We start from the raw sequence: 24,882 nt of genomic DNA on the forward strand, positions 1-24,882 counted from the left end.
TTCCGGCCTACTAACGGTGTCTGCCCCTGCCTGGTGTTGTCCTCAACTGAATAAAGCTGAGCTTCTACCTTCTGGCTCTGATGAAGCTTTTTTTTTTTTTTTTTTTTTTTTTAATTGCTGGATGGGGCTTAATACCTTTGTTTGCTGCTCCCTGGTGTTTGTCCTCAACTGAATAAAGCTGAGCTTCTACCTTCTGGCTCTGATTAACTGCTGTTTTTAAAAAAATTGGTAGTTCCGGCCTAATAACGGTGTCTGCCCCTGCCTGGTGTTGTCCTCAACTGAATACAGCTGAGCTTCAACCTTCTGGCTCTGATTAACTGCTGTTTTTAAAAAAATTGGTAGTTCCGGCCTAATAACGGTGTCTGCCCCTGCCTGGTGTTGTCCTCAACTGAATACAGCTGAGCATCAACCTTCTGGCTTTGGGCCTATAGTATCAGATATTAAACTGCATTTGGCCTACTAGTGTGGTTGGGCCCTTAAAACAGTGTCTGCTGCTCTTGGGTTTGCTACTCCACTGAACAAAGCAATGCCGCCTGTTTAGTCCTGTCCTGTTACCAATTTTGAACTGCATTTAGCCTACTTTATTCTTTAGCCCTATATCTGTTTCCTCCTCATCCTGCCCATTGCCCAGCCACTGCTAGATGAGTCTGCTGGTACATTGACCTAGACCACTACATTCCCCTTGCACTCTACACAGCCAGAATCTGACCCTGCTGAAAGTAAGGTTCCCCTTCCCGCATGTTATACCACCTTACACAGGGACAAAGAGGAAGGTGCAGATGAAAGTGCAGGTTCCTTCATCAGGTGGGGGGGCATACTCGTTGGCGACGTCACTGGCACAGGGCCCCTCAGAGTACGCAAAAGTGTCGCTGCCAGTGGGAGGCGCCCCCGCCGTGCAAACACACCGCTGTACTTTGAGGGGCCCTGTGCCAGTGCCAATGCCAATGAGTGGGCCCCCCTGCTTGCTTAGGATCACAGCACTTGCAAACTTGACATACTTACCTCTCACTGCTCCATCGCCGTGACGTAGTCCACGTTTCCTGTGCCCGTTTCCTTGAACCAGCCCTACCCCCCACAACTTTTGCCAAATGACCCCAATTTCCAATGCCCAACTATTATTGTAAAGTTAATTAAGATTGACAAGCTTCAGAAACAAGAATGGATGTTTTTGGCATTAAAATGGGCACTGTAGGTGTTTTCCTGGCCTCCACTCACTGCCGACTATGCTTCCCCATTGACTTGCATTGGGTTTCGTGTTTCGGTCGATCCCCGACTTTTAGCGACAATCGGCCGACTGCACTCGACTCGACTCTGGGCAAAATCGGGTTTCCCAAAACCCGACTCGATCTTAAAAAAATGAAAGTCGCTCAACCCTAATCCTGATGTTTGAGATCCATTCAATGGCCAGAAGACCCAGTACAGAGTTAAAGTGTTATTCCCATCTCCAAGATCCTATCCCAATATGTAGAAGGTGTAATAATAATAATATTAGCAAATACCTCCAATTAGAAATGTAGTATAGTTTTTCTGATTCGCTATGTCTCTTTCATGTGTAAGCATTGTAGGACCTTAGGTATCCATGGTTATGACCACTGATATAGTGACAGTTAGCTAGTTGCTAGTGGTCGTAACCATGGATACCTAAGGTCCTGTACATGACGAAATAGACATAGTGAATCAAGAAACTATATTATATTTCTAATTGGAAGTAATTGCTAATATTATTATTATTATTACACCTACTACATATTGAGATAGGATCTTGGAGATGGGAATATCTGTTTAAGAAGATTAAAGAGGATGTTGGAAACAAGGGGAAGGTGAAAAGAAGAGACCGGAGCCGGAGCGCGTGGAAGATCGGATGAAGAGACAGGTGAGCGACAAGGTATTCATTTTGTTTTCATAAATTGCGATATTATTAGTTTTTGTTTATTAAAAACATGCGGTTATTACTCTCCCTGCCAAATTCAAGAGATCTGCAGCATTCGATTATCTCTAGTACATATATAATGCACTTTACATGTATTTTCCGATGACGTCGGCCACCAATAGAACATCTGGGGATTTGATCTCTACACTTGACGTCTAGCAACTGTGCATAAATCTCACAAATGAACAAGTGCGAGGACTGCGCTGCTCCACACTGTGACCCTCACCTCCTGCATGGCCCTAAAAAAACCCTGCCTTTTTTCGTGTCTCTAGAAAACTATCCTAAAACGGCAGAACAAACATAATATCACGAGATCAAACCTTACATCATGTGTTTGCATATTTCACCGCCTTGGTCATAATGACATAAATTCATTCCACTTGTGACACGTTTCATCACTAAGTCTCCCCTTATCTGTAATCCTGGTGCCAGTGAAGCATCTACAACATGTTGCTTACAGTATCCTAATCTAAGAACGTCTAAACATGAAGCCGAAAGAGAAGGTTCCAGCAGATTTCATCCAAATCCCTTCTCAGAATGAAAGGAACTATGCCGAAAGCACCACCTAGGAAGTAGCAACCCTATTAGTCAATGTCTGACGAGCTCTAAAACGAGAGCAGGACTAAAGGCTACGTTTCTTTCCTTCAGCAAGAGCTAATTTGCATATTTTTCTCCCGTCAAGCATTGCCTCGAATACTCTGTACTCAGCGGGTCTACAATCTTTTGCTGCCCATCGCGAAGGCCTAGTGATTGGCAGCACATGGTTTCAAGGGAATATCGTTGTGTTGCACAGACCGATTGGAACTACCTGATCGAGGGTGGCTTCAACAGGTGGGTGTAGATTTTTCTAACTCAGGCATCATTTTTTTAAGGGTGTCAGCGAATCCCTTTAAGGTAAATTACATCTTAGACTGGTTGTTTTATGAGGGCAGCTACAGTCCATGTCCCATTAAAAGGACATCCTTGAGAGGACTCCTGCACTCAGGACCACCCTCTAGGAGCCAGAATGGGAGTGACTCCTCTTCTCAATGACTTGAGCCATCCATAAATTATATAGATGGGCTTTCATCTAAATGCTCATCATGCAAAATTACATTTTCCTTATGGCAGCCACCTCACTAGTCAAGATCAGTTATGGCTGCCAAGAGTGGGACCCCATTGACCCGAGGTTGCATTCCGAAAGAGGTTGTCTCTGATGATGAAACTCTTTAATGAGAACCTGTCAAAAGTGGCCAATTTTCCCTTTTCTTTAATTCCCGTTGCTCCCCTGAGTATTCCTTTTCTCGTTTTTTTTTAAATCCACCATTTGGATCCAGAGATACGAGTTTTTATATTTAGTGCTAATTTTTACAGTCTGATTCAAAGGGGTGTGGCTCACAGGGTAATTATGTAGAGCAGTCTAAAGACACACCCCAGAGGAGCCTGTGAGCCACGCCTCCTTGATTAAATCATAAAAATTAGATCATAAGAATGCCCATATCTATAGAACCGTATGACGGATTTAAAAGTAACAAAAAACTGAAATCTCAGGGCAACGGCGGGAATAACATAAGAGTAAAAACTGAACACTTCTGGCCTAATGACGGGTTCACTTTAAATAACATTTTAGCACGAGGACATCAATACTAAGTTGTACTAACCTCAGAATCATCAAGAAACCAGCTAAAAAAAAGAGAAAATACGTTTTCAACGAAAATGGTCATAGAATGATGCACGTGTTGGGAGTACTCACGGTATTGCGATCTCAAACAGGTTGTTCTGGATCAGCTGCTTCCCCAACATAATGATACTAAGCTGAATACACAGCTCCATCAGACATCCCCCGGGGGCGCACTGTCAAGAAAACCAGAGCAGGACATTAGCGTCATTTGCTCATCTCCCATGCTATAGGGTTTGTACACAAACTAATGTAATATGCCCGGGTGAACATAAGGTTGTGTAGGCCAACCTGACATGAGTCACACGTGAATAGGTCAATTGCCAAATTTTAGACCAATATTCTGCATAAAATCGGATGTTTTCGGGCCCACGACACTTTAAAACCATTGTGTGTTTCATATCTAATTTCTGATGGGCCCTCGACGCTGTTTCTGACTTAAAATTGCAACTGGCCGCAAATGGTATTTTTTGGCAACAAACAAAAAAATAAATAAAATGCAGCCGAAAAAAAATCAATTTGTGAAGCCATCTTGAAAAGTAAAAAAATGCTTCAAAAACTAAAAGAAAAAAATTCAAAACTTCAACAAAGAAAATCATCATTGGGTTTCACCATAGTAATCCTAATCATATCGCTAGGATACACCATCACTATAATGGTGGACTCACGTATAGGTCCACAACCGATCCTGAGAATTGCAGTGCAACCGTCGTTTCTAAGTTTTCCCTCCACAGCAGCGCTCCAGGCCACCCACCTATAGAGGAAACTACAACACGGCTCCATTAACTTGAATGGAGCCAAACTGCAGCTCACCGAAGAGTTGGGTGATACTGTTCAGGAAAGGGGATACCATCCACCCCGAAATGATAGCGCACCCTAACGAAAAAAGTTGGCTTTAAGGGAATATGTCGTCAGAAAATGAGTGACTTATTGTTTAAATTGTTTTTGTGTGTTACATGTATTTTTTTAATATTTTTGATAATGTTAACCCCTTCATGACCGTGGGATTTTTCGTTTTTCCATTTTCGTTTTTCACTCCCCTCCTTCCCAGAGCCATAACTTTTTTATTTTTCCGTCAATTTGGCCATGTGAGGGCTTATTTTTTGCGGGACGAGTTGTACTTTTGAATTACACCATTGGTTTTACCATGTCATGTACTAGAAAACGGGAAAAAAATTCCAAGTGCGGTGAAATTGCAAAAAAAGTGCATTCCCACACTTGTTTTTTGTTTGTTTTTTTTGCTAGGTTCACTAAATTATAAAACTGACCAGCCATTATGATTCTCCAGGTCAGTACGAGTTCATAGACACCTCACATGTCTAGGTTATGTTTTACCTAAGTGGTGAAAAAAAATTCCAAACTTTGCAAAAAAAAAATAAATAAAATTGCGCCATTTTCCGATACCCGTAGCGTCTCCATTTTTCGTGATCTGGGGTCGAGTGAGGGCTTATTTTTTGCGTGCCGAGCTGGCGTTTTTAATAATAGCATTTCGGTGCAGATACGTTCTTTTGATCGCCCGTTATTGCATTTTAATGCAATGTCACGGCGACCAAAAAAACGTAATTCTGGCGTTTCGATTTTTTTTCTCGTTACGCCGTTTTGCGATCAGGTTAATGCTTTTTTTTAATTGATAGATCGGGCGATTCTGAACGCGGCGATACCAAATATGTGTAGATTTGATAATTTTTTTATTGATTTATTTTGATTGGGGCGAAAGGGGGGTGATTTAAACTTTTATATTTTTTTTTATTTTTTTCACATTTTTTTTTACTTTTTTTTTAACTTTTGCCATGCTTCAATAGCCTCCATGGGAGGCTAGAAGCAGGCACAGCCCGATCGGCTCTGCTACATAGCAGCGATCATCAGATCGCTGCTATATAGCAGAATTGCAGGTGTGCTGTGAGCGCCGACCACAGGGGGGCGCTCACAGCCACCGGCGATCAGTAACCATAGAGGTCTCAAGGACCTCTATGGTTACCTTCCTGACTCATCGCCGACCCCCGATCATGTGACGGGGGTCGGCGATGCGCTCATTTCCGGCCGCCCGGCCGGATGCGGTAGTTAAATGCCGCTGTCTGCGTTTGACAGCAGCATTTAACTAGTTAATAGCGGCGGGTGATCGCGATTTCACCCGCCGCTATTGCGCGCACATGTCAGCTGTAAAAAACAGCTGACATGTCGCGACTTTGATGTGCGCTTACCGCCGGAGCGCACATCAAGGCAGGGGACCCGACATCGGACGGTATAGTACGTCCGATGTCGGGAAGGGGTTAAATGTTATTTAGAAAACAAAATTAGCATTATTAAGATTTTCACACTGGCCGCTGGGGCTATTTTAGACTCATAATTCCTGTTCTTTCAAGAAGAGCTTAGAGCAGTTTCCTTATCAGCAGAGACAGGATTACAAGGACCCATAACACCTCTATACACAGCTGATAAAACAGGATCCACCAAACACAATGGGTGATGTCCTTCTCCCTCATCAATGACCTTTGCATACGCTCATTAGGTGCTTCAATGCAAAAGATGGGGTCAGGAACGGATCTTACCATTGTGACAATGTACAGATGTTGTTTCCTGAAACAACAGGAAGTTAAAATCTAAAATAGCCCCAGTGGCCAATGTGAAAACTACAAGACTTCCCATGTGTATTTTTAATATTGACTGTACTATAAGGGGAAAAAATGTTGCCAAAATTTCTTTAAAAAAAAACTAATTAACACAAAAATGTATTTAAATAAGAGGCCACTTTCTGATGACACATTTCCTTTTAGGGCTACATCTGTAGAGTTTACATTTGAAAGCCTTATTTCATCATTTTTACATTATTAAATTGATTTCCTATATGATTTCGCTCACCTCTTCAACTCTGTAATTATGGAAAATATAAGCATAGCTGCCAGGTCTTCCAACAAACCTAGGGGGCGAAAAATGACCAATTAGGAAAAATATCAAGGAATCCTACTCAACACGTACTATATCACAAAACTCATTTTATCAGCAATATAAGTAACGTATTTTAGTTCATTTCTTGTATTTGCAATGCCAAAATATGCTAAATGTTAAAAAAAGTTTACAAATTTTAAAAAAGTTGAAAAGGGAAGTTGTCACATGAAAATTTTTTCCATTGTTTGAGAATCTTATGTAAAATTACCAATATAAATATAGTAAATTGCTCATTTGATTTATTTTTTCTTCTTTTTTTTTACTATATTATAATTTTATTAAAACAATTGTAAAATGCCTCTCTGCTACCTCCGTTCTTTGTTAGACCCAATAAGATCCTAAAAACTAGTGAATATTGATATTTTGTCATGGCGTGAAGTACCATAGTCACTGCCTAAGATACCCCAAAGCATTTCTGAATGGGGGTGGTTAATGGGGTTGTCCGGGCTTGGAGTTCAAGTCTATGTGACTGCAGACTTGTGAATCCTCACAGTGTGCAGTGTGCTTGCTGTAAGGATTTGCCGGTGCCAGGAGCTGGCGATTTGCATATATGCATACAGGCCGACTAGACGTGCATGGCCTTGCTCAATACAACGTCTAGTCAGAATATGGCGGGAAGTATGCAAATCGCTGAAACCTGACAGTGTGCACTGTGCTTACTATAAAAATGTACAAGTCTGCAGTTACCGTATTTTTTCATTATAAGACGCACTTTTTTCCTCCAAAAATTTGGAGGAAAATTAGGGGTGCATCTTATAGTCCGGATGTACCTTCTGTGGCTATGGATGGTGAGGTGGGGAGCAGCAGCAGTGGATGAGTGGGTGGCAGGAGCCAGCTGCTGTGGCTAACCTATGTCCCTGCTGTTAAAAAGAAATGAATATTCATTGCTCCCCACTCCCATAATCCCTCCCACATCTATGCACTGAAACCTGCTCCAAGAGATGGGAGGGACTATAGGTCTGAGGACCAGTGAATATTAGTTTCTCTTTAATAGCGGACATTCTGTTAGCTGCAGCTGCTTGGCAATCACATGTGCCCTCTATTAAAGAGAATGAATATTCACTGCTCCTCATGTCTATAGTCCCGGGCGTGGGGAGCAGTGAATATTCTGGCAGCTGTCCTCAGCTTGTAAGCAGCGCATGATGTCAATGCCATGTGCTGCTTACAAGCATAAATCAGCTTCTGGCATCAGAAGACAACATTGCGAGGGAGCGGAGGGAAGGTAAGTAGATTGGTTTATGTTTTTTTTACCAGGCGAGGGATGATGGGACCATGTATACCAGGATGGGGATGAGAGGGGCCATGTATACAAGGATGGGGATGAGGGGGCCATGTATACCAGGATACGGATATGGGGACCATGTATACCAGGATGGTGATGAGGGGACCATGTATACAGGATAGGGATTAGGGGACCATGTATACAAGGATGGGGATGAGAGGGGCCATGTATACAATGATGGGGATGAGGGGGCCATGTATACAAGGATGGGGATGAGGGGGCCATGTATACAAGGATGGGGATGAGGGGGCCATGTATACAAGGATGGGGATGAGGGGGCCATGTATACAAGGATGGGGATGAGGGGGCCATGTATACCAGGATGGGGATGAGGGGGCCATGTATACAAGGATGGGGATGAGGGGGCCATGTATACAAGGATGGGGATGAGGGGGCCATGTATACAAGGATGGGGATGAGGGGGCCATGTATACCAGGATGGGGATGAGAGGGGCCATGTATACAATGATGGGGATGAGGGGGCCATGTATACAAGGATGGGGATGAGGGGGCCATGTATACAAGGATGGGGATGAGGGGGCCATGTATACAAGGATGGGGATGAGGGGGCCATGTATACAATGATGGGGATGAGGGGGCCATGTATACCAGGATGGGGATGAGGGGGCCATGTATACAAGGATGGGGATGAGGGGGCCATGTATACCAGGATGGGGATGAGAGGGGCCATGTATACAACGATGGGGATGAGGGGGCCATGTACACTCACTGGCCACTTTATTAGGTACACCTGTCCAACTTCTTGTTAACACTTAATTTCTAATCAGCCAATCACATGGCGGCAACTCAGTGCATTTAGGCATGTAGACATGGTCAAGACAATCTCCTGCAGTTCAAACCGAGCATCAGTATGGGGAAGAAAGGTGATTTGAGTGCCTTTGAACGTGGCATGGTTGTTGGTGCCAGAAGGGCTGGTCTGAGTATTTCAGAAACTGCTGATCTACTGGGATTTTCACGCACAACCATCTCTAGGGTTTACAGAGAATGGTCCGAAAAAGAAAAAAAATCCAGTGAGCGGCAGTTCTGTGGGCGGAAATGCCTTGTTGATGCCAGAGGTCAGAGGAGAATGGGCAGACTGGTTCGAGCTGATAGAAAGGCAACAGTGACTCAAATCGCCACCCGTTACAACCAAGGTAGGCCTAAGAGCATCTCTGAACGCACAGTGCGTCGAACTTTGAGGCAGATGGGCTACAGCAGCAGAAGACCACACCGGGTACCACTCCTTTCAGCTAAGAACAGGAAACTGAGGCTACAATTTGTACAAGCTCATCGAAATTGGACAGTAGAAGATTGGAAAAACGTTGCTTGGTCTGATGAGTCTCGATTTCTGCTGCGACATTCGGATGGTAGGGTCAGAATTTGGCGTAAACAACATGAAAGCATGGATCCATCCTGCCTTGTATGGAGCATCTTTGGGATGTGCAGCCGACAAATCTGCGGCAACTGTGTGATGCCATCATGTCAATATGGACCAAAATCTCTGAGGAATGCTTCCAGCACCTTGTTGAATCTATGCCACGAAGAATTGAGGCAGTTCTGAAGGCAAAAGGGGGTCCAACCCGTTACTAGCATGGTGTACCTAATAAAGTGGCCGGTGAGTGTATACCAGGATGGGGATGACGGGGCCATGTATACAAGGATGGGGATGAGAGGGCCATGTATACAAGAATGGGGATGAAGGGACCATGTATACCAGGATAGGAATGAGGGGACCATGTATACCAGGATGGGGATGAGGGGACCCTGTATACCAGGATGGGGATGAGGGGGCCATGTATACCAGGATGGGGATGAGGGGGCCATGTATACAGGATAGGGATTAGGGGACCATGTATACCAGGATGGGGATGAGAGTACAATGTATACCAGGATGGGGATGAGGGGGCCATGTATACCAGGATGGGGATGAGGGGGCCATGTATACAGGATAGGGATTAGGGGACCATGTATACCAGGATGGGGATGAGAGTACAATGTATACCAGGATGGGGATGAGGGGGCCATGTATACCAGGATGGGGATGAGGGGGCCATGTATACAAGGATGGGGATGAGGGGGCCATGTATACAAGGATGGGGATGAGGTGGCCATGTATACCAGGATGGGGATGAGGGGGCCATGTATACAAGGATGGGGATGAGGGGGCCATGTATACAAGGATGGGGATGAGAGGACCATGTATACCAGGATGGGGATGAGGGGACCATATATACCAGGATGGGGATGAGGGGGCCATGTATACCAGGATGGGGATGAGGGGACCATGTATACCAGGATGGGGATGAGGGGACCATGTATACCAGGATGGGGATGAGGGGGCCATGTATACCAGGATGGGGATGAGGGTACAATGTATACCAGGATAGGGATCAGGGGGCCATGTATACCAGGATAGGGATGAGGGGGCCATGTATACCAGGATGGGGATGAGGGGGCCATGTATACTAGGATGGGGATGAGGGGACCATGTATACCAGGATAGGGATGAGGGGACCATGTATACCAGGATAGGGATGAGGGGGCCATGTATACCAGGATGGGGATGAGGGGGCCATGTATACCAGGATGGGGATGAGGGGGCCATGTATACTAGGATGGGGATGAGGGGACCATGTATACCAGGATGGGGATGAGGGGGCCATGTATACCAGGATAGGGATGAGGGGGCCATGTATACCAGGATGGGGATGAGGGGGCCATGTATACAAGGATGGGGATGAGGGGACCATGTATACCAGGATGGGGATGAGGGGGCCATGTATACCAGGATGGGGATGAGGGGACCATGTATACCAGGATGGGGATGAGGGGACCATGTATACTAGGATGGGGATGAGGGGACCATGTATACCAGGATGGGGATGAGGGGGCCATGTATACCAGGATGGGGATGAGGGGACCATGTATACCAGGATGGGGATGAGGGGACCATGTATACTAGGATGGGGATGAGGGGACCATGTATACCAGGATGGGGATGAGGGGGCCATGTATACCAGGATGGGGATGAGGGGACCATGTATACCAGGATGGGGATGAGGGGGCCATGTATACCAGGATGGGGATGAGGGGGCCATGTATATCAGGATGCTGATGAGGGGGCCATGTATACCTGGATGGTGATGAGGGGGCCATGTATACCAGGTTTGAGGACATATACTGTATATACCATGATGGGGGATATTAGTACAGAATTGACCACATTTTTTGCTTAATTTTTTTCTATATTTTCCTCCTCTAAAACCTAGGTGCGTCGTTTGGGCCGGTGCGTCTTATAGTCCAAAAAATACAGTACATAGAATGACTGAAGCCTTGAGCCTCAAGCATCGATGACCCCTTAAAGGTAGGAGCAAATGTGGATTGAATAATAATAGAAAAAAAATATAAGACCAAGTAAATGAGAAGAAGACACCATGAATGCAGCATAGAATAAAATATTTAGTAATTTTGGCAGGAGAATGTGCAATAAAACATACTTATCCGATCTTATCCGATACATTTTTGCTTATTTAATACATGAAATTATCATTTCGGCCAGAGCGGGAGTTTGTCTCCTATTGCTCATAGTGTGTTGGGTGGTCTTTATTGGACATCCCCCTCTATGATATCTATATCCCATAATAAGGATTCTTTGGGAGACGACTTTGGGTATATTTCATGTAACACTTTTAAACTTTTGGAACTTTTAAAATATTTTTGTACCAAAATAAGAGAAAAAAAAGATAAATAAAAGACATTCACTCACCACCAAAGGACGTTACTTGTAGTTTTGCTTCACAATTTAGCTTAAAGGTGCAACTTACCTTCCTTTGAAAAAGGCTACGTAGAATATTGAGGCGTAGGAGTTCACAAACTTCAGAAGGAACGCCTTGAGTATCAGCCGCTCCTCAAAGGTTTTCTCAGTTTTGGGCACCTCTGCGTTGAATAAAACACATTATTATTACATTGGTTGATGATAAGTGTCAAAGATCACCAAAAATATGTAGGACGTATAATGGAGAGGAAATGCGGTCCATAATTATTTTTTTGCTTTTGATCAACAATGGAAATATTAACCTGCAGCTAAAATATAGCTTGAAGTTCCTGGTCCCCAATGCAGAATCTCTAATGGGATCCTTACTAGAGATGAGCGAACCTTTCAAGGTTCGGTTCGGTTCAGATGGGTGAGCACCCCAACGGCTCGACAAATATACCTGAACCCCATTGACTTCAATGGGAAGCAAAACCAAATGCATAGACAACACCTTCAGGGGGGCCAAAATAGCTAAAATTGACATGGGTTCCACTGTGTTTTCGATAACCAGCCAGGCAAAACTGACAGCTGTGGGCTGCAACACTCAGCTGTCAGCATTAGCAAGGCTGGTTACTGTATCAAGTATTATTTAAGTATAATTAATTAAATAATTAAAAAAATGGCGTGGGGTCCCCCCATTTTTGATAACCATCCAGGCTAAAGCTGACAGCTGAGGGTTGGAGTCCTCAGGCTGGTTAGGGGCCATGGATATTGTTTCCCTCCCCCGCTTAAAAATATGTTGACCCATCAAATTTTTTTTAAATTATTTATTTAAATAATTAAAATATAGGGCATGGGGACCCCTCTATTCTTGATAAACATCCTTGTTGAATCTAACAGCTGAAGGTTGCAGCACGCAGCTGTCAGTTTTGCCTGACTGGTTATCAAAAACATAAAAGAACGTTACGTCATATTTTTTTTTAAAATATTTATCGCCTGCTCTAGCTGTTAATAGTTGAATACAACGCTCAACATTGTCCCCTGCTAGTGCTGATAACAGCGCGAGCAGGGGACATTGATGTGAGCTGTCTTCACTTTCGCTCCCGGCGCTGGGGAAGAGCACGCGAAGTACCACTGATTCCCAGGCACCGGTACGTGTCACCTTGATGACACAGGATGGCACCTGTGTGTCATCAGTGTGCAAGTGTGTGGGATGTTTTTTGGCCCGTGCTGTTACCGGAAACACTGACATCTGAAAGAGCCCTCAGTGAACTCGGTCATTTACCGAACTTTGGCCAACTTTTGCCGATTGAGATTGGTGAACGTTTACTGAAGAAGTTAGCTCATCTCTAGTCCTTACCTAAAAGGTGCTATTTTTATAGAAAAGTAGGGGTCTTTAGAGTTTTTGAGGGCCATTCAGGAACTAAGACCCTGGTGTGATTGCTACCCTTACACACAGACTAGTCTTGAGCTCTAGTATAGTATTCATGCACAAGGGGTCACAAATAAGGGTTCCATGGCCGTTCCCATTTTTCTTCTAAGACATACAGTATGCCATAGCCATCTTCTCAGAGACTGTAAAGAGACATTTATACTATAGGGACGTAGGAGAAGTATCTTTTTTGGTAATCAATGGTTCTTGAGATGAATGCCTTCATAATACAATATCTGCCGGAGAGCATGGCCACATGCTTTTTTTTCTGTCGGATCCCCTATAAATCCATCAGAAATACCTGCAGACAGAGAGGTGCAGTATAGCGGCACTATGGCTCAGCTGGTTGCTTTTAAGATGAGATACAATCTCTTTTTTATGACCCTCGTTTCCATCTTGGTCTCCTAATATTTCTTATATCATCTACTTGACAAATTTGTTGACAATGGCAAAGGAACATGGGACGCCTTTAGGACAAAAAAAAGATACCGCCAGTAATGTTGTATTAATAAAAAGGGCACACGTGTTACATTCAAGTTTGCTATAGGGAAAAAAAAATGAGAACAAAGACTCAAAGGTCAAAACATTCAATCCCCTTTGGGAATCCCGGGTATATCTATTTCTAATAAATATTTTAGCCAGAGGCCTGACACCGACGCGATAAACTTTTAACTTTTTGAGATTGTTAATTACTTTAATTAGTTCATTATGGAGAAATCCCGACTTTAAGTATGGCGACATAATTTTGTAATGTCCTTAAAAACATAGTTTTTTAAGAGGTTCTTAGTTTCAACAACTCCTTTTTATGTGTGCCATCAGGATGTCCTGATTTAGAAAAAGAGGTCTCGCTCCAAGTCTTTAACTGATGGAGTCATGGTAGATCACCTGTCTAGTCCATCCTCAGCTTCAAAAACATGGAGCATGTTCCACAAGATTATCATATGCCACCCAAGCCCAATGGGCCATATTATTTATCTAGATTTCTTAGTCCCAACCCTACAAGTGAAGTTCTCCCATCAGGACTCTCCCATTAATCAATTATGGCTCTTAGCTTTGAAAGACCTATACTGATTATAGGGGTATTGCCCAATTGTCACGAGTGTGTCATGTCCACCTGGGCGATCTGGGGATAGAAATCATTGCGTATTGTGAATGGCAGTTCTTCCATTTACCCTGTGTGTTTTGTATTCCATATTAAATTGATTTAGTTTCCTTTGGTGCTGAATAGGTTCACAACACTTTATTTGCTGGTTAGAAACATTTCATTTCTAAGCTGCTCCTGACCTGGTCATTTCCTCTCTCTATAAAATTTGGCCAGACCTTCTCCTCCTTGTCAGTGAAAGTTTACTTCCTGGTTCTCTGGAGTTGCTGTGCTAAGTTGGAGATTGTTTTGATGCTGGATATAGTTGCATGCTGTTTTTTGGTGTATGCTTTCCTCATTTTCCTATTCCCATTTGGTTTGTTCATTCCTACCCCTCCCTATATACCTCTCTACCTGTGGTGTGTGTTTTGTACATTAGTTGCTTTTGTTATCCCTGTTTGTCTTACGTGTTTATACACTAGAATTTCTGTTCCTGGCCTCTGGGGGAGGGAAAGGGGACAGCTTAGGGTATAACAGATGAACCATAAGGCTGGTGGCCCAAACCTCCTCACCATTAGAGGTATCTTTGAGAGCAGGGATAGTTAGGGCCTAAGCCCTAGGGATAGTGCAGGGCCCCTTTCCCTAATCACATACAGTCACAGCATCACACCAATGTTATAAAAACAAGCACAGGCAATTTTTTCCATGTTTACAAATGATAGTATGGAGTCCTACTAGAACCACATATGATCAAGTGATCTAAGATGGACGAGAAAACCCACACAAGGCAGATGTGTGTAAATTAGCTAGATCAAGTTGATTTGGTTAGGGTCCATTACCAATCATCATGGCTTTTGCATGGCACAGTTTTTTCCGTTAGTGTAATAAACTGATTGTATTGGGTTCTACCAGGATCACATATGATGAGATGGATTAAAAATCCACATGAAGGAGCGAAGGAGATCTGCGTTTATAAAAGGAAGATCATATTGACTTGAAGAGTGTCCTTTACCAATCAGAGATTTTGCATTGCATAATTTTTCTTCTGATCGCATACGATCAGCTGGTCTAAGATGAATCAATAATCTATGCGAAGAAGACTACTTGCATAATGGGATCAAGTTGATATGGTTGTCTAGCAATAGACAACCATCAAAAAAAATATTGATTTTACATCCTAATGATAGACAATCAATACCACTTGCTAAAAAAAATTGGGTTAAATAGGTAGTAAAAAATCTCTGGTCTCCCCTGATTCTGCTGCTCTTTTCCATTTTGCTCTGTGTCAGTCCATTCCAGAAATATTCACATTTGTTTACTTTGAAGTGCATTATGTGAAATTTCTACTTTGCAGTCCAACTGGGTGTTTTTTTTAAAGTCTCCTCTGGGGGCGAGAACTTCCACCACTCCCTCCAATATGCTGCCAATCACAGCTTGGCAACATCTGAGCCTGATAGACTGCAAGATCTACTGCTGAGCTGTGATTGGCAGCTTCTGGGAGGGAGGAGTGAATGTGCAGACCCCAAGAGAAGACTCTGAAGAAATGCCCAGTTGGAGTACAAGCAGAGATTTCACATACTGCACTCCAGAAGAATGAAATGTGAATAACTCTGCAATGGAGCGACACAGCACAAAACGGAAAAAAAACCTGACTGTATCAGAGAAGCGCGGGGATTTTACAACGGATTTAGTTTTTTTTCGCAAGTGACCTCTTTAAAGTCCTAGATCACTTATTTACTTCTGAAAATATTAATTTAAGCAGTAATTCAGGCATTTCATTTACATTTTTCGCAATTATTTTTTTCAGGTATTTTTTAAAAATAATTTTTAGCCAATCTTTAAAACCAAGACCAATAAATAGAAATGAGAGCATCAACAGGAAAAAAGCCATATTATTTCATGGCTCAACCTGAGGTTGCAGAGGGAAGAGAACGCAAGTATTGCAAGTGCCGGGGCCCTGAGCAAGTGGAGGGGCCCACTCACAGGAGCTGGCACTGGGCTCCCCTGACTCATGGGCCCCATAGCGTGTCGGTCTTGTTGATGGCGAGAGGGATCCCCAACTTCCTTAGGGCCCCGGAACTTATCCAGGTGTGCCTGGTGGTGACGCTGGCCGTGGGTGTGGGTGCTAAACCAGGCACCCCCACTGATCAGCTGTTTTTGATGTCGGCCGGAACTGCTCAGTTATGGAGCTGCACAGCTCCGTTGACTGTATAGTGGTCGTGGCCTGATACTGCACATTCGCCCCTCCACCATCCAATTTAATAGGGGGTGAATGTGCAGTACCTGACTGCGACCACAATTCTGTCAATGGAGCAGTTCTGGCCGCTGCTGACACTGGGAAAAAGCTGTCCGAGTGCGGGTGCCAGGTGTTGCACTTCCACCGATCAGACATTTATGACCTATCTTAATGATTGGACATCACTGTTAAAGTCCCGAACAACCCCTTTAAGTAGGACCAGTTATATAATATTGCAATATTTATTATATTGAGACAGACAGGGACAGACATCATGCCCTAATTAAGGGGATGAGTTCTCTAGTCTGAGATCACGAGTCCCTAGTCCGTCCTTGTAGGAGTGTATGTAATAGGAATTCCATGGTCGTCCCTCTTACCGATTTCCGTGAGCCATTTTGCAACAGAGCCGTAGATTTCATCCAGTATGAGAATCACCACCAGGTTGATGATGACAGCAGTGGCCGTCACGGTCACACGGACATTCGATCTGATGCTTTCATTTGTACTAACCGCCAAGGCTGCCGAAACGGTGATCCGATAGATGATGACCCCAAAGACGGCTGAAAATGTGAGTGCAATCTATGGAGGAGGAGAAGAACGACAGTAGGACATGGAAGACGGAATGTAAATTGTATCCTACTGTCAGAGACAAGATAGGCAGGGTCAGTGTCGGAATGGGGTGCCAAGGGCCCACCAGTAACCAACTCCAGGGCCCCACTTGTCACCTACATCTAAATGTGACATTTTCTAATGGTTAGATTGTCAAATAAATAAGATGCTGCCAATGTCTGTACATAGTGATTCCACATATTGCTCATATAAGAGGCCCACCGGAGAATTCCCCTGTTCGCCAGTGGGCCAGTCCGAGCTCTGCACTCACAATTCTGCTGGCCGCATTCTGGGAATTGCAGGCTTCAAAAGAAACAACCTTCAAAAATACAGGAGCTTAGATAAACTGTTAGGGGCGTGTCTGACTACAGACTTGTTGACTGTTTCCAATGACAACCAGCTGAATTATGAATGTAGCTCTGAAGTATAATACAAGCTCTAACTCAGGATCAGCACAAGATAAAGAAAAAAGAATTCGGGAGGGACAATTTTGAAGATTATACATGTACAGTTATATGAAAAAGTTTTGGCACCCCTATTAATCTTAAGCTTAATGTTTTATAAAAATTGTTTTTTTTTGCAACAGCTATTTCAGTTTCATATATCTAATAACTGTTGGACACAGTAATGTTTCTGCCTTGAAATGAGGTTTATTGTACTAACAGAAAATGTGCAATCTGCATTCAAACATAATTTGACAGGTGCATAAGTATGGGCACCCTTATCATTTTCTTGTTTTAAATACCCCTACCTACTTTTTACTGACTTACTAAAGCACTTTTTTTTGGTTTTGTAACCTCATTGAGCTTTGAACTTCATAGCCAGGTGTATGCAATCATGAGAAAAGCTACTTAAAGTGGCCACTTGCAAGTTGTTCTCCTGTTTGAATCTCCTCTGAAGAGTGGCATCATGGGCTCCTCAAAACAACAGTCACATGATCTGAAAACAAAGATTATTCAACATAGTTGTTCAGGGGAAGGATACAAAAAGCTGTCTCAGAGATTTAACCTGTCAATTTCCACTGTGAGGAACATAGTAAGGAAATGGAAGAACGCAGGTACAGTTCTTGTTAAGGCCAGAAGTGGCAGGCCAAGAAAAACATCAGAAAGGCAGAGAAGAAGAATGGTGAGATCAGTCAAGGACAATCCTCAGACCACCTCCAGAGAGCTGCAGCATCAACTTGCTGCAGATGGTGTCACTGTGCATCAGTCAACTATACAACGCACTTTGCACAAGGAGAAGCTGTATGGGAGAGTGATGCGAAAGAAGCCGTTTCTGCAAGCACGCCACAAACAGAGTCGGCTGACGTATGCAAAAGCACATTTGGAGAAGCCAATTTCTTTTTGGAAGAAGGTCCTGTGGACTGATGAAACCAAGATTGAGTTGTTTGGTCATACAAAAAGGCGTTATGCATGGCGGCCAAAAAAACAGCATTCCAAGAATAACACTTGCTACCCACAGTAAAATTTGGTGGAGGTTCCATCATGCTTTGGGGCTGTGTGGCCAATGCCGGCACCGGGAATCTTGTTAAAGTTGAGGGACGCATGGATTCCTCTCAGTATCAGCAGATTCTTGACAATAATGTTCATGAATCAGTGACAAAGTTAAAGTTACGCAGGGGATGGATCTTTCAGCAAATCAATGATCCAAAACACCGCTCCAAATCTACTCAGGCATTCATGCAGAGGAACAATTACACTGTTCTGGAATGGCCATCCCAGTCCCCAGACCTGAATATCATTGAACATCTGTGGGATCATTTGAAGAGGGCTGTCCATGCTCGGCGACCATTAAACTTAACTGAACTGGAATTGTTTTGTAAAGAGGAATAGTCAAAAATACCTTCATCCAGGATCCAGGAACTCATTAAAAGCTACAGGAAGCGATTAGAGGCTGTTATTTTTGCAAAAGGAGGATCTACTAAATATTAATGTCACTTTTCTGGTGAGGTGCCCATACTTATGTACCTGTCAAATTTTGTTTGAATGCAGATTGCACATTTTCTGTTAGTACAATAAACCTCATTTCAAGTCAAAAACATTACTGTGTCTGACAGTTATTAGATATATGAAACTGAAACAGCTGTTGCAAAAAAATATTTTTTTATAAAACATTAAGCTTAAGATTAATAGGGGTGCCCAAACTTTTTCATATAACTGTATATCAAGTAAAAATTTATTTTTAAAGGGGAACACACCTTAGTGGGACTTGGAACTGAAAGTTAGCACATTAGTATTAGTAAGTGCTCAAATACTAGAATATACTAAATACCGACTACTTGGGGGTAATATAGAGTTAAAGTCAAGCGTAATGTTACCTACCATAAATAAAATTGCTGCAAAATTGACTAAATATGCGGGAATCCGATCCCTCCATGTCAGCTTTTCCTTTGTCTGAAAAACACATAAGCAGGCAAATAAAAGTCAGTTCGTGTAGGCAGAACTAATGAAAATAATGGATACTGCAAATAAAAATACTCTAGTTAGGTGGTCCACAACCTGTGGCCCCCAAATTCCAGCATGATCTCACAGACCCCTGTTGTAGTCGCTCCTCAAAAGTCATGGTATTCTGTTGGGAGACGTTTATACTATAGGTGTCTTTATGTTTTGATAATGCTTTGAATTTGTATCATAAGAAATTGGAGCTCTAAAAGAAAATATGTCAGCAGGTTTTGCCATGTATCGTGTAGGGACAGAGACCCTGATTCCAGCGAAGTATCGCTTACTAGGCTGTTTTGGGGTTTCAATACAATCAGGATTTTATCAGCAGGAGATTATCACTACAGGACTAGTTGTCTCGTGCCTCCTAGTCCAAACACGCCCCTAGCACTGATTGGCTGCTTTCTGCCAATCAGTGGTAGGGGCAGGGTTATACTCAGCTCAACATTCCGAGCTCTGCTAGATCTGATCAGAGAAAACCATGATTCCATCACAACTGCTGCACCCAGTAAACCAAGTGATACATCACTGGAATCAGGCTCTCGATCCCTATATCATACTGCTGTCAGATTATCCCTATGACAGATTCCCTTTAATAAAATTCAGGGAAAAGCAAGGGTAGACACATATGTGCTTTAAAACACGAATCTTTTAAAGTACAGCTGTATAGAGGTACATATGCAACCCCATCCTCCTAGTGTGGTGGTGGTCTGTCTACACCGGTATTTCCCTGGAAGTGAAGTCCACCATCTACCCCCATAGATGGACTTCAGGTCTTGTTATTTAATAACATGTGCAAGAGGATATATATTTATGCTTTACTAGGTGGAGTTGTCTACCTTTCTTTTTGAAATAGCGCCAAACTTACCTTCTGGTGGTTTTCGGTATTGCAATTTAGTTCCATAAAAGTGAATGGGGCTGATCTGCAATACCAGACACAACCAGAAGACTAGTGTGGAGCTGTTTCAGGAAAAAAAAGGTTTTGTAATCCTGGACAATCTTTTAATACAAAACATATTTGAAATGCAAATTACTTCTATATTACATAGGGAATATTCAGCCCCGAGTCTAAATTAGGGGCTAATGCTCAGGCCTCTACTAAGCACCCGAGAACACATCTATAGGATCACATGTGTAAATTAATTCACTATTGAGGATCCTCATTTATTAGCCGTAGCAGAGAGTAGTCTCTAACTCTGGGGGACTCTGCAAGTGTAATTCTCCATTTCACCTGCGGAGGCACTGCAGGGAAACAACAATCTTTCTGTTGAGTCCTCCTGAAGAATACAGCTGATCATTGGTGATTCCTACTGTACGATCAGTTTATTCTTGAGGAACATTTCTACAAAAACTAGATTGCACAGAGTGTAAACAGCACCCTTAAAGGGATTGTCCACTTATTTTTTTACATTGAGAAAATGGCCAAGCAGACAATAAAATGCAGCAAACTCGCCTAGAGGCGGCATACTGTTCCTCTCCTGGCAGTGCCAGGTTGGCATTGGACAACATGTGACTGCTGCAGGCAGTGATTGACTGCAGTGGTTGAATGTTTGTAGGACTAGAAAAAAAATCCTATTTCTATTGAATGGAAATGTCACTGCTGCAGCCAATCACTGGTAGCACTTATGACCACTGCTATTGCTAGGTGAGTGGAAAACCCCTTTAAGTATAAACTTGATATCACCATTATTGAGCCTCTAATATATCAATATAAAATTCCAATTATAAAAGTAGAGTTAATAAAGTGATTGTACAGTCATAGATAAACATGGCTGCTTTTCGCCTTCTGGAAACAGCGCCACTCTGCTTTCAGGTTGTTTCTGGTATTGCAGATCAGCTCAATTAAACTGAATGATGTAATACCACACATGACCTGTCGACCAGCATGGCGCTGTTTTTGGAAGTAAATGGATATATTTTTTTCATCCCTTCCAACCCCTTTAATTATAATATTTTTTTTTAACAATAGTGGAAAAGAGTTCGCTCTACTACACTATCTGTTTTTTTATCCCCCAAAGCCAGTTGGCAGAGGATTTATATCGTTCGTACATATCGTGTTTCAGTCTTGGTTTAAAGTATTTTTTAACAATTCCGTTCTATTTATCTATTTTTTACCTTCTTAGGTTAAGTCTTGTCTGACCGTGAAACTTAATGTGGGCGGAAGGCGATAAGGATGTGGAGTGTATACGCTTGTCGTCCATTACGAGGCACCGGACGCACAAACCAAAAGCGTCTCGTGCTTGGAATAAAAATCATATAAAATCTGAACCTATTTACAGAGCAGGCGAGTGCAATCTGTTATCAGCCATTCCGGGCTAGGAGCAGCCAAATGTTAGGTTCTTCCATGGCAAAACCACCTGAAACATGTCTACCTCTATAACCACTGTCCACCATACTCATTCTCCTGTATATAGAGGTGTTATCAGTCATTGTACAGGAGGAGGAGGTGAGCTGTGCTATCATCTATTGTGAATGGTGGATCCTGTGTTATCTACTGTATATAGAGGTGTTATCAGTCATTGTACAGGAGGAGGAGGTGAGCTGTGACATCACCTATTGTGAATGGTGGATCCTGGGTTATCTACTGTATATAGAGATGTTATCAGTCATTGTATAGGAGGAGGAGGAGGCGAGCTGTGATATCACCTATTGTGAATGGTGGATCCTGTGTTATCTGTAATGGACCTGGTGGTTAGGTGCACCTGGAATGACCTGATGGTTAAACTAAAAGACAGGACAAGCTCTGGGAAGTGGGAACTCTGCTGACCGCAAATCCTAATCCTAACACACACACTAGAAATAGCTGTGGAGCGTACCTAACTCTCCCTAGACGCCTCTTCACAGCCTAAGAGCTAACTACCCCTAAAGATAGGAAAATAAGCCTTACCTTGCCTCAGAGAAATTCCCCAAAGGTAAGGGCAGCCCCCCACATATATTAACTGTGAGTTAAGAGGAAAGTCACAAACACAGGAATGAAACAGGTTTCAGCAAAGGAGGCCAGACTTACTAGATAGACTGAGGATAGGAAAGGGATCTATGCGGTCAGCACAAAAAACTACAAAAAGCCACGCAGAGTGTGCAAAAAGACCCCCACACCGACTCACGGTGCGGAGGTGCCACTCTGCAACACAGAGCTTCCAGCTAGCAAGGCAATATCATGTTAGCAAGCTGGACTAGAACTTAGCAAGCACTAAGAAACATATTCAGTACACAATGAACAACAAATGAACCAGCGGGGACTTAGCTTATGCTGGAGTAGACAGGTCATCAGAAAGATCCGAGAGAGATCTGAACTAGTACTGATACATTGACAGCTGGCATGGAGTAACGATCAGAGTGGAGTTAAATAGAGAAGCCAGCCTAGCCGCAAACGAGGGCAGCTGATGAAGCAACCTCAGAACCAGCAGTTCCACTCACAGCCACCAGAGGGAGTCAACGGACAGAACTCGCCGAAGTACCATTCATAACCACAGGAGGGAGTTCGAGAACGGAATTCACAACAGTACCCCCCCCCTTGAGGAGGGGTCACCGAACCCTCACCAGAGCCCCCAGGCCGATCAGGACGAGCCAAATGAAAGGCACGAACCAACTCGGCCGCATGGACATCGGAGGCAAAAACCCAGGAATTATCCTCCTGACCATAGCCCTTCCACTTGACCAGGTACTGAAGTTTCCGTCTCGAAATACGAGAATCCAAAATCTTCTCCACCACATACTCCAACTCCCCCTCGACCAACACCAGAGCAGGAGGGTCAACGGAGGGAACCATAGGCGTCACATATCTACGCAACAACGACCTATGGAACACATTATGGATGGCAAAAGAAGCTGGAAGGGCCAAACGAAATGACACAGGATTGAGAATTTCAGAAATCTTATAAGGACCAATGAAACGAGGCTTAAACTTAGGAGAAGAAACCTTCATAGGGACATGACGAGATGACAACCAAACCAAATCCCCAACATGAAGTCGGGGACCAACACAGCGACGGCAGTTGGCGAAACGTTGAGCCTTCTCCTGGGACAATGTCAAATTGTCCACTACATGAGTCCAAATTTGCTGCAACATGTCCACCACAGAATCCACACCAGGACAGTCCGAAGGCTCAACCTGCCCTGAAGAAAAGCGAGGATGAAAACCAGAATTACAAAAAAAAGGCGAAACCAAAGTAGCCGAACTGGCCCGATTATTAAGGGCGAACTCAGCCAATGGCAAGAAGGTCACCCAATCATCCTGATCAGCAGAAACAAAGCATCTCAGATAGGTCTCCAAAGTCTGATTAGTTCGCTCGGTTTGGCCATTTGAGGATGGAAAGCCGAAGAGACAGACAAATCAATGCCCATCTTAGCACAAAAGGACCGCCAAAACCTTGAAACAAACTGGGAACCTCTGTCAGACACGATGTTCTTTGGAATGCCATGCAAACGAACCACATGCTGGAAAAATAGTGGAACCAAATCAGAGGAGGAAGGTAATTTAGGCAAGGGTACCAAATGGACCATCTTAGAGAAGCGATCACAAACCACCCAGATGACCGACATCCTTTGAGAGACAGGGAGATCTGAAATAAAATCCATGGAAACATGCGTCCAAGGCCTTTTCGGGACTGGCAAGGGCAAAAGTAACCCACTGGCACGAGAACAGCAGGACTTGGCCCGAGCACAAGTCCCACAGGACTGCACAAAAGAACGCACATCCCGTGACAAGGAAGGCCACCAAAAGGACCTAGCCACCAAATCTCTGGTACCAAAAATCCCAGGATGACCAGCCAACACCGAACAATGAACCTCAGAGATAACTCTACTAGTCCATCTATCAGGGACAAACAGTTTCTCTGCTGGACAACGGTCAGGTCTATCAGCCTGAAACTCCTGCAGCGCCCGCCGCAAATCAGGTGAGATGGCAGACAGAATTACCCCCTCTTTGAGAATACCAGCCGGCTCAGGAACTCCCGGGGAATCAGGCACAAAACTCCTTGAAAGGGCATCGGCCTTCACATTCTTAGAACCCGGAAGGTATGAAACCACAAAATTGAAACGGGAGAAAAACAGCGACCATCGAGCCTGTCTAGGATTCAACCGCTTAGCAGACTCGAGATAAGTCAGATTCTTGTGATCAGTTAAGACCACTACGCGATGCTTGGCTCCCTCAAGCCAATGTCGCCACTCCTCGAACGCCCACTTCATAGCCAACAACTCCCGATTGCCAACATCATAATTACGCTCAGCAGGCGAAAACTTTCTAGAAAAGAAAGCACATGGCTTCATCACAAAGCCATCAGAAGATCTTTGAGACAAAACAGCCCCTGCTCCAATCTCAGAGGCATCAACCTCGACCTGAAAAGGGAGCGAAACATCTGGCTGACACAACACAGGGGCCGAAGAGAAACAACGTTTCAACTCCCGAAAAGCCTCAACGGCCGCAGAGGACCAATTCACCACATCAGCACCTTTCTTGGTCTAATCAGTCAATGGTTTAACAACGCTAGAAAAATTAGCGATGAAGCGACGGTAAAA

The 24,882-nt window shown here is 43.6% G+C and overlaps 2 protein-coding genes across 2 annotated transcripts in view; one reads left to right on the top strand and one right to left on the bottom strand.

The window, feature by feature from the left end:
- NTF3 (neurotrophin 3) overlaps positions 1-21,643 on the top strand; it is a 274,247-nt gene extending 252,604 nt beyond the window's left edge. The window contains exon 3 of the transcript XR_013215909.1: positions 21,489-21,643. The gene's annotated coding sequence lies outside the window, so the exon portion shown is untranslated. The remainder of the gene's footprint in view (positions 1-21,488) is intronic.
- ANO2 (anoctamin 2) overlaps positions 1-24,882 on the bottom strand; it is a 249,373-nt gene that overhangs the window by 82,783 nt on the left and 141,708 nt on the right. The window contains exons 15-19 of the mRNA XM_077266525.1: positions 19,249-19,320; positions 16,696-16,897; positions 11,640-11,751; positions 6,447-6,504; positions 3,663-3,763 (exon numbers count right to left, since the gene is read on the bottom strand). Of these exons, the coding sequence (XP_077122640.1) occupies positions 3,663-3,763; positions 6,447-6,504; positions 11,640-11,751; positions 16,696-16,897; positions 19,249-19,320 (545 nt within the window). The remainder of the gene's footprint in view (positions 1-3,662; positions 3,764-6,446; positions 6,505-11,639; positions 11,752-16,695; positions 16,898-19,248; positions 19,321-24,882) is intronic.

This window comes from Ranitomeya variabilis, chromosome 5 (genome assembly GCF_051348905.1).
Source record: "Ranitomeya variabilis isolate aRanVar5 chromosome 5, aRanVar5.hap1, whole genome shotgun sequence".
In the NCBI taxonomy this organism is placed as follows: Eukaryota; Metazoa; Chordata; class Amphibia; order Anura; family Dendrobatidae; genus Ranitomeya; species Ranitomeya variabilis.